This window comes from Nanorana parkeri, unplaced genomic scaffold (assembly GCF_000935625.1).
Source record: "Nanorana parkeri isolate BGI_ZX_2015 unplaced genomic scaffold, ASM93562v1 scaffold466, whole genome shotgun sequence".
NCBI classification, from domain to species: Eukaryota; Metazoa; Chordata; class Amphibia; order Anura; family Dicroglossidae; genus Nanorana; species Nanorana parkeri.
Window position 1 is genome coordinate 597924 of NW_017306734.1, and position 10761 is coordinate 608684.

Below are 10761 nucleotides of genomic sequence, written 5' to 3' on the forward strand. Positions count from 1 at the left end.
GGACATGTTTTAATGATCAGACAAAAGTCAAAGTTTGTAAATAATTACAAAGGCTGAAGCCATTTTTATGCACATACCCCCTGGTCAACCAAGTCTGTTTGCATATTACTTGCCTTTTCAATAAACACAAATAGGTGAACTGGATATTTTGCTCTATTATGATCATGTCAGCGCTGCAACACATGATGAAGTGTGCAAACCACTGAATACTAAAATGTAACTGAAAATATAATGAAAAGGATAAAAGGAGATTTAGAAGTATCAAACATTTCTGTAAAAGCTTTGTTGGGGTTTTCAATTCATGCTAATCTCCTAGGGAACGAGTGTAATGTGCTTATGCATTATATGACCACGGCCATTCTGTATGCATCATAGTCAATAAAAGCAGTGGGAAGCCCAGAGGTTAAGGGCTCCAAATACATTTGTCACCCACAAAATCTTGGGCCTGTTGCTGTACATTAGTAGCTTATTCATAATAAATAGTCTTGCCTTAAAATGTGTTAACATATCAGGGCAGTCATAGAAACACGACTAGGCCCGAAAAAGTAGCCTGGTTCCATCCAAGAGGGGAAGGGTTGAGAGAACCAGCACCAAAAGCAGACTATAAAAATGTCAGAAAACTTCCACCACCAAAATAAAAAAGGTGGGTCAGTCACAAACTGGTTACCTTTGACAGAAGCAAGAGTCATAGTGCCAGTCAACAAAGTGATAGAACTATGGGGCGAGTGCTTTTCACTCCTCATAGTTCTAGCCAACCTGTGACAATGAGACTGTCACAGGTCGGCTCAGTAGATCGGGAGGTGAGCGACCATATACCGGCGTTCGCTCACCTCTCGATCCTGGTCATGGCTCTCTGCCGTGACAGGGGAGGGGCTGGTTTCCACCCTTCCCGCTCCGATCCTCCAGCGCTGACTGGCGGAACGGACGCGGGAGGGGGCGGGTACAGCTGGCTCTGTCTTAGATAGGCAGAGCCAGCTGTCAGTCACGCAGCTGGGCGGATCCCGGCACAATTGTCGGCATCCACTGCGTTGTCTCAGTATACCACGAGCTACAGTTCGCGGTATACTGAGCCTAGGGTGACGGGAGGACGCTAGTTTGTGTCCTCCTGTTACCCTAAGGAGAACTATGGGGAAAAACCCTGACCCTATAGTTCTCCTTTAACAGAATAAATGCTTCTCGACGTCATTCGACCCAAAACAGAAAAGCAACTGGGCAGAGTATTAAACTTGAATTTGCATAGCACAGCTTGCAAACATTTCAGCATGGGCAAATATCCAAATAGGAAATGCACCTAAATTCACATACCTGAGATCCATCTTCTGACACCATGTACCATGTCCACTCCTCTACATTAGGGAAGGAGTTACTTTTGCAGGTCAACACTCCCGTGTCTCCTTCATTGCCATGTTCTGCTTTCTTGTAGGCCACAACATTAGGTGGAACTGAAGAGGAAGATGTGCACAAACAGTTATAGCAAAATGTCAGACTGCAAAAGTGGTATTATGCAGGTTTTATAAAAATGAAAGCTATAGCTGAATGACGCGTTTACAGCTGAGCCCCAAGTAAAAATCAATAAGCTACTCTTGCAGTGGGGGCATCCCCCAGAATGCAAGGGTTGATTGCAAATTTTTGTCTAAGGGGAACATACATTCAGTTACCTTCTCCCAGCTGCACAACTAGTCCCCCAAAGCTAATTCGTTGCATGCACTCTGATGTCATCACGTACAATGCAGGACCAGCAGTCCAGCATTGCAAGTGAGGAAAACAAGAGCCCACCGACAACCTAGAGCCTCAGAGAAAAGGGCAACTTAATTTCACCCAGGCATTCAGCTTTAATGTGTACCAATCCCTGCAGGGAGTGGTGACTGACAATTTCCGCTCACTGCAGGGAGATGATCGAGAAGCGAGCGAGCGACAGTATGTGTTCGCTCACTTCCCAATCTATTGAGCAGTTTCATTGTCACACGTCAGCTCCAACTATGAAGAGTGTAAAAATCACTCACATCGTCGTTCTCCTGTAAAGCCAGTTTTGCCATCAACACAGTGGATCCAACCTATCTGAATTCTGCTTCTGCCAAATATCCATTTTAACCAAGTGAAGTATGTTAACTACTGGCATGGTAGGGGCACCTATTCTACTACTGCTGAACATCACGATTATATAATCACAAGCATTATAAGACTTTGCTGGTCTTGCACTGAATCTTTCTGGGTAAAAGTTTGTACAATTGCACAGTCTATATAGATCCATATAGGCTTGTGTGCGCAATATGGGGAAAGGAATAGTCCACATATGCAAGAAACATTAAGTCTAGGGAGTTTATTAAAAAGCAAGATTTTACACCTGGTAAAACTAAAAAGTGGTAGCTGTAAAAAGGGTTACTACCATTTTCCCCAAATCATAACCATGTTCTACTTAAGTGGTAAGCACTGTCTAGGAATACTGATGAAGTGTGAGCATCTTGTGGTTCCTGTAACATCTAGGTTTTTCTTTAAGTCAATTGATGTGTCCCTGAAGAGCAACTTGAAGTCTTGGCGGCATGCAGGACTTTGATACATACCCACAGACATTAATCTCCACTTACACAAGTGTCCAGCATCACAGTGGCAACAAAGGTTCTGGCAGCTAAAAGCTGAATAGTAGGCAGGGCCTAGCACTAGAACGTGAACTTAATGTCAACTTGAGTAGATTTAGAAGCACAGCCTGGGGAATCCAAGCTCTATAGTGACAGATTTAATGAAGTTCAGAAGCACCTACATGGACCATAAGGGTTTATACTCTAGTACCAAATTTAGACAACTTAAGACATTGTCAGGCTTACTTTAGAATGCATTCAAAATCTTAGCACCCGATGGTCTGCCAAAGAGTGCAAGGAGAAATTTGAGGAAATACTAGAACATGCCGAGTCAAGATAAAGACAGAGGACATGGATTCAATAGCACTAAAGATCTGGTAATTTGTATACTCATGTGTATGGAACAACAACATTAACATTTGGAAAGGTTGCATTTGTTTGCACATGTCCGCCCATTTTAAAGTGATATAAAGTCAAAAAATGTTTAAGCCATTTCAAATGCTCATGAAATCACTTACAATGGGTGTTGTTCCTTGATGTTTAAAAGTCATACAGGTTTATTCACAAAAGGGTGGAGAGTTTGGAGAAAGCAGGAGAAGTGAACAATCTAGGACAATATAGCTGAACTGGAAAGTGAGCTGAATTGGAGATTTGTTCCAAATCAGCTATGTTGTCCTAGATTGTTCACTTCTCCTGCCTTCTCCAAACACTTCACTCTTTAGTGAATAACCCTGTTAGTTTCACTCCGAGTTAACTCCTCCAAATCAGTAGCTTTAAACATCAATCTTCCAGCGGAAATCCTGCAGAATCAGCTGGTCCTGGCTTCCTGTTTTAGAGTGACTTCTTTGCCTTATGGAGGCACCCTTGCGTGCGTTAGTAAACTGTGCGTCTCTTCACAAACTAGGGCTGCAACCAACTAATTAATTAAATCAATAATGAGAATAGTGGTCTGCTCTGGTCCTTATACGGATAGGAAAGTTCACAGAAGCCAAGCTGTTCTGAAACCTGAAGACTCAAGAGCTGGGGCAAAAATGTAAAGAAATACTTTGCTGGGCAATGTATATTTGTTTGATCAGGATTAATTACCGAAAAAAGTTTCAGCGTTTACTACAAGTTGCACACTTGCCTATTGTGCCTACCTGTTATGTCAATCACTGCATACACTTCAGGAGAAGTCAGGAACTTGCATGTGTATTGCCCAGAGGTGTCTGCGTTCACACCAGTAATACTAGGAGAAATAAAAAAACAATTAAAGCTGCTAATCCATTAAGATGCCAGATCTCATAGCATGCTTACATACAAGGGTGCAGTGCCACCACAACAGTATGACATCGATGTAAATGTGTAACAGTTTAAAGTCTCCAAATAGGTTACCAGCCTTGCTCAACCAGGGTGCCTTTATGTTTTTGCTAAAAGGGAACTTCTGATGGGAGGCACACTCATGTGAAAGGAGTAGGACTCCGATGTGAAGGGAGAAACTCCATGGTCACTGTGTTTCATTGCCTGTAGTCCTCCCCTAAAATCCATCCCAGCCTGTCAAGAATAAGGGCCTGCCATTGATTTTGGGGGACCTCAAGTCTATTCCAGTTTAATTTTTTTAAAGACACTTATTCGGTCGTGTTACAATGTTCTAGCCTGAATGAACATGTTCATTTGCTATATATTATGCCATGTAAAGAATTCACTGATGAAGCCATGCAAGGTTACGTAAATGTACACTGACACACCTTCTATAACTGGTGCAAGGTTGCCCACCTTTGCTTTGCACATACCGCTTACCGAAAAGGCCACACCATGTGCAGCCGGTGTAACACGATACTTACTTGTGGGTTGTAATTTGGGAGGAATCTTCATCTTCATGTATCACTTTGGATCCCTTAAGCCACTGGTGACCAGAAATGGGAAGCATGGAGTCTGTTAAATTGCAGGTGAGCAAATCTCCAGTTATATTTGGATAACTTGTTACAATATGTGGATCTATAAAAAAACAAGAACATTATGCAATTAGAACCACAGTGGAAATTTGGATATATAAAGCTTGCATTTTTCACTCACCGTACATCACAGATGCCATGGGCTCCAATTTACAGCAACCGGTCTTGAGTGAAATACTGGTGCTGCCTTTTTCTTAAAAAAGCTAGTCTGGTGGTCCAGTTATCTTTCTTAAGCTACTGTTGTGGCACAAGTAGGCAGGGCCGGCCAGAACATTAACTTCACCAGCTGCATACTTGTTCCAGTCAGGGATTCACCAGGTACTGAAGTCAGACGATTAGGCAGTGAACCAGCAATTTTACAGAGGTTTCACATTAAAACACAACACCTAATGCTATTTCTGCACACCAACATCTTCTCAGTGGCATAATGCAACGTCAAACCTTTCACATCTAGCCAGTGAGGACTACTGGCTTGGATAGGAAGAAGATCTCTTCATGATCTTCTCTTCTAAGTAGAGGGCTACCACCATCACCACTAAGTAGAGGGCTGCCACCACCACAGTATCTCCACTTACCCAAACACCAAGGCTGCCCATAGAATTTAGTCTAACCCTACGGAGAGCCATTACCCGATGGCCAATATAGGCATATTTTTTTTATTATTCTGCTCTAGCCAAAAGATAGCTGAAACGGACAGGGCTGATTAGAGAAAAAAATGTTTTATATAGATCTCTTCCAAAATAAAGTCTGACATTTTCAGGTATGCAACTGATATCTGCTATTCTATCCCAATGACATTCTGCACCAACATATTTGCTTCGAGCAGAACAAATTATTTGAAACTGATGTTATGCACAACTTCATAATCTACAGCCAATTTAAGGTTACTTTCTACATGCTGTGGAGCATAAATTCTCCCAGATTTGCTCCAAAACCAGAAGAAAAAAAACCCACCATACAGCAGATGCCAGTAGTTCTATGTAAGAGAGAAAAGATAATCTTCCATAGGAGGAAAATAAATTGCCTGTCTAAAAATACAATTCAGGGTAACTTGTAGTGCAACCCCGAATTATTAAACCCATAATTTCAGTTAAGTCTCCATCACAATACACCTTTTGTAAACCTCTGAGGTTGAGTTGGACGCATTGAGAAGTGGTTGTATGATGTGAAGACAAAGCAAGGATATAGAAATCTAGCAGAGGAAAAACCAACAGGCTAGAACTACATGGGACAGGAATAGGAGATGCTCCACAGGAGAGAATAAAAGGTTAGGACATTACAAAACAATCCCATCAGATGGTGACAGCAGTAAGGTAGGATGTCCAACATAAGGAGACTAAAAAGCAGCAGACAGTATGCAGACTTCTGGAATATGCAAAAGTAGCAAATTGGCATCAGGAACAAAGGGCTCCCAAGTGTGCAATTCCATGCCGGAGCCTTTACTGCACAACAGGCTCTGTGCTGTCAGTATTGTGCTTGGAGCTAAATACATTCCAAAACAAAGAATCTGTTTAGAGTTGGAAATATTTTCTTTTGAACCCAGAGGATCAAATGGGAAAAGGGAAAAAAAAAAAAAAAAAAGGACAAAAATAATTCATTGTAGGGGTTTAGCAAACGAGTCTAATACAAAAGAAGTCACAAAATCTCTACACAAAAAGGGAAGAGAAACATCAAGGAATAGGATCCTGGACCAAAGGAACAACGAGCCCAAGCATTTGCAAGGATAGTTCTAATCTATGACTGCTAGGAGGAAGAGGCACTCTGGATAATGAGGGGAGTAGGGCTTCAGGATATCACAGGAACGCTTCACCATTTAGTTGCTCACTCACGGTCTATGACAATAACATTGGCTTGGGAACGAATCCACTTGAAGCGAGGAATCTTGGTCAAATGGTTACGTTCTGGATCGTTGCTGGCACGACACTCATAGGTCCCAGAGTCTTCTGGGCTCAGGTTAAAGAGATAGAGTGTGCTTGTAGCATGGAAGACATAGGTTGTGTTCATCTGTACACGGTCTTCACGGGCTCCATCCCAAAGCTGAGATAAACTTTCGTTGTTATAGTCTGCCTCAAACCACCATTGTATTTCAGGTATAGGGTGGCCGATGGCCTCACAGTGTAGTTCCACTGAATCGCCTGTCAGTCAAAAAACAGAAAAGCAGGTGTGAACAGAGTCAACGCTTGATGTACACTTGGAGCCTTGCCGCTTTAAGTTACAGTATGGTACTGCCATCCTATTACTAGCTACAAAAACCTCTGTATAGCACCTTACAGAAAAGCATATTCAACCTGTTACTACTATTACCCCCATATATATCAAACTAGCACCCCAGGAAATGCTGTTTTTGTATTTAACCTTGAGCCTATTCACACAAGCCTCTCCACTTGCATGCTCCATTAAAGCAGATTGAATAGTGCAGTGTGGCAACTCTGGAAGGGTGTGTTGGACCATATTTTTCTATGTGTACTTGTGGTGACTGGTATAATACAAAGCAGGTCTCCGCAGTGTGTGTGAATGGGCCCAGCATTGTAGAGTTTACAGAACTTTGGGATTATATAATTTAGCAGGCTTCCCACAAAGCCCCCCAACACTGAGCATTCATGTAAAAATACAATTCTTTGAGATAATCATTTTAAATAAAATCTTATTTGGTAGAATTTTGAGGACGCTAAACAGGTAATGCGTGCCATTGTTTGGTTCTTTCATGATCGCTTCCTATTGAAAGATTGATGGGAATGATCATAATGACTATGATTCACCCGGTTATGGCCAACATAATACCTTCATTTGGTGTCAGGCACAAGTAAACAGTAGCATTTTCACATAGATACATTACAAAAGAGAAGACAATTCTAATGTTACTAAACTATTTAAAGCAGTATAGTTGTACGGTGGCAAGACAGTTAATGGGCACTGTATTTCATCTGTGAGCTAATTAGGCTGCGCACAGCTATATATGACAAGGCATAATTACCAGATTAGATTACAATCAGACCAAACAAGAAATAGGCATCACAAGACTGTATAAAATATTTTACTTTAGTACAGCCTAGTAAACACAGATAATGATTAACTCCAACATTCATAGTTTCTGCATGTGGCCTTTGTAAAAAGTGCAGACTGCAGGTTCCTCCTTTCCATTACTCAGCATTTCCAAACGAAAATTGAGCAACTTTTCCATTACACAAAAGTAATAAAATAAAAGACGCAACAGTCAATGCAAAGTTAGGTGGAAAGGCAGAGAATCTTCATTTACAAAAATAAATCTGTTAAAGCGACACTAAAGTTAGGAGCTGAGCCTACAAAATGCATTCAAGTACCCCAACATTCATCAAAAATGTATCTTATTTGTATATTACTCGGCTGTAGATCCTCAAATCATCTCTGAATTGGTGCAGACACTGTCCTTCCTTCTGGAGGGTGGCTACTTTTGTTCCACATGGTCCCTGTGTGTGTGTGTTGTAAAGTAGCCACCACTCCAAGCTCGCTCCTGCGATGGACTATAAATTCATAGTTACATAGTATTTGAGGTTGAATAAAGACATTAGTCTGTCAAGTCCAACCTATTAGGATCTCGTTCTAGGAGTACCTGTACCCCTGTATATTGCGGTCCCTTAAGAAATCATCCAGAAGTTTCTTGAACAATTCCACATTATCTGCTGAAATCACCGCCTGCGGCAGTGAGTTCCAGACCCTAACTGATCTTACTGTGAAGAACCCCCTTCGCCCCTTGTGCTGGAATTTTTTTCCCACCAATTTTAGGTGGTGGCCTCTAGTTTTTGTAATGGAATTAATTTTAAACAATTTATCGCTAATGTTGCTACCACTATTGAACATTTTGTACATGGAAATCATATCCCCCCTTAATCTCCTCACCTCCAATGTGAACATGTTTGAATTTAGTAGCCTTGTCTCGTAGCTCTAGTGTTTGCATTGAGCATTTTGAGTCTTTGTTCTATTCCGCTTTCCGTAAACCACTGGGGTATATTTTGGGTTAAACTGGGAGTTTTATCAATCTTGTCCTTGACGTGTTTTACAGTTTTATTTATCCATATCGGTTTATTCTTGCTCCCTAAAGGTATACACTTTGAAGTAGCAGTATGTAGTGTGTTTTTGAAACAATCCCACATCTGGTCTGTGTTTAGGTTTTGAAATAAGTTTTCCAATTTTAAATTCCCCCACTAGGTTGCGCAGATTAGTAAACTAAAACATGATTGTAGTCCATTACAGGAGTGAGCTTGAAGCAGTGACTACTTTACAACATACAGGGACCATGGGGAACAAAAGTAGGTCAGAAAAAAGGACAGTGCCAGCACAAATTCCCCAGAGTGATACACAAAGAAGATGCATTTTTGTTAATAGTTAAGGTACTTGAATGTATTTAAGATTTAACTCTGAGTTTAGGGTTACTTTAATGCTTGCAAAAAAAAAAAAAAAAACCCACAACAAAAGTACGTTTCTCTATATATACTGCCTAAACACAAACAAGGTTTCTGAACAAGGTACAATTCTTACCGTTCTGTCCATACAATTGTATGGACGATACAAGAGTCAGAATGTCTTAAGCTGGCATTTGCAGTCAATGTTTCTGAACTCACAGCTGTTGACCTTTGTCAGCTATAGTAAAGATCACATCCTTGACCTTACAAGACTGAAATGGGACACTATACAGTAAAAAAAAATAAAAACCACACTTCCCTTTTGGCCAGTAAGGTCCCTTAGGGGATAGTTCATGTCAAATCTGGTTATGCGAGCACACTGGCAAAAATCCAACTTTTTACAGCCATTCAAAACACGCCTGTTGGATGGTAATAAGACACACTCGTCACATGCTAACTGGAAAGCATAGTCTAGTACTAGATGGATTTGCCATCCAAACGCAACTCCAATTATTCTGGGACAACTATTTTTGTCTGTGAATGTACATATTCCCTTGGAGGTAAAAATGGGTCAGGTAACTTGATAAAGCTCAACTCCAGGCAAGCAGATGGATACACAGTTGAAGTACATATATGTGAACAGTTACCTGCTGATAGATTTATAAATACTGAGGCACCAAGATGTCGGGACTACAAGTAAAATATCGGGTGCCTCATGTTGGCAACTACTAGTTTGGGCTGTGTGTAATTTATTATTAGTATTTTAGTGCTGACAATTTTACACATCATTTTACATACAGTAAATTCACATCAGTCCCTGCCTTCAAGGAGCTTAAACGCCAAGGTCCCAATCACACATACATTTAGACAGGAGACAATTAAACAGCGGGAGAATACCCACACAAGCACAGGGAGAACATGCAAACTCCCTACAGATAGATGGTCAGGATTCAAAGCAGAGACCCCCAGGGCTAACCACTAAGCCATTCCACTAGTAAATGGCATGTTCACTGCTGTACTAAGATAATCTGAAGAAAATGTACATCAAACAGCCTAACCAAGCACTGTTACGTCACATTGTGGATGCAAAACACATGTTTATATTAATACTTCTGGAGATACCACAACATTTGTCACAATAGATTGCACCATACTAAATGTCAAGCATATGAAGAGTAAAGCAGCAGTGTCTAAAAATGTGTATGACAAATTCTGACATAAGATTGCATTTGTCTGTTCTCCAAGCCTAAATTTTCACATGGCAACTAGAATCCAGATGGCAACAACCATTGCTCTAGCTTCAGCTGTCACTGTGTGCAACTTCAAAATCTGTACTAGACCATGTCTATACACTCTTGTTTGTACAGTGGAATAGTTCCCATGTCCTGACTCAAGCATGAGCAAGGTCACCTTCACAAATGCCACAAGCCGACACTGCTCTGCAAGCTAATCTGTAATGTGCATATTTGTAGGGTTGTTTACAAAAGCTGTACAACATAGCTGCAAAGCAAAATAGCCCAAAGCACGCACACGCAAAAATAAAACAAAAAAACACCACTTAGGACAGTTCACACCAATTATGGTGCATTCTAGAGTGGTAGCTACTGGAACACACAGTAATTGCACACTAAACTCCCCCTTCATTCTGGGGCGGGACAGTGCATCGAAGTACATGGCTCTGCAGCCAAGATCCCGTCCGCAGTGCGATCGGACACATGGCAGAACACCCGAGTTCCGGTCCAGTGTAAATGCAAAAAAAAAAAAAAAAAAAAAAAGATGCAAAAGAAAAAAAAAAACACCACAAAAAATGGTATTTGGGGTACAGCATGATTACACCAGATCACCTTCCCCAGTTTTTTTTTTTTTTTTTTT

The 10761-nt window shown here is 41.0% G+C and overlaps 1 protein-coding gene across 2 annotated transcripts in view; it reads right to left on the reverse strand.

Annotated features, from left to right (window-relative positions):
• BSG (basigin (Ok blood group)) overlaps window positions 1-10761 on the reverse strand; it is a 25537-nt gene that overhangs the window by 6814 nt on the left and 7962 nt on the right. For both annotated transcript variants that reach the window (XM_018560581.1, XM_018560582.1), the window contains exons 2-4: window positions 4400-4553; window positions 3716-3804; window positions 1306-1442 (exon numbers count right to left, since the gene is read on the reverse strand). In XM_018560581.1, coding sequence (XP_018416083.1) covers window positions 1306-1442; window positions 3716-3804; window positions 4400-4553 — 380 coding nt within the window. The remainder of the gene's footprint in view (window positions 1-1305; window positions 1443-3715; window positions 3805-4399; window positions 4554-10761) is intronic.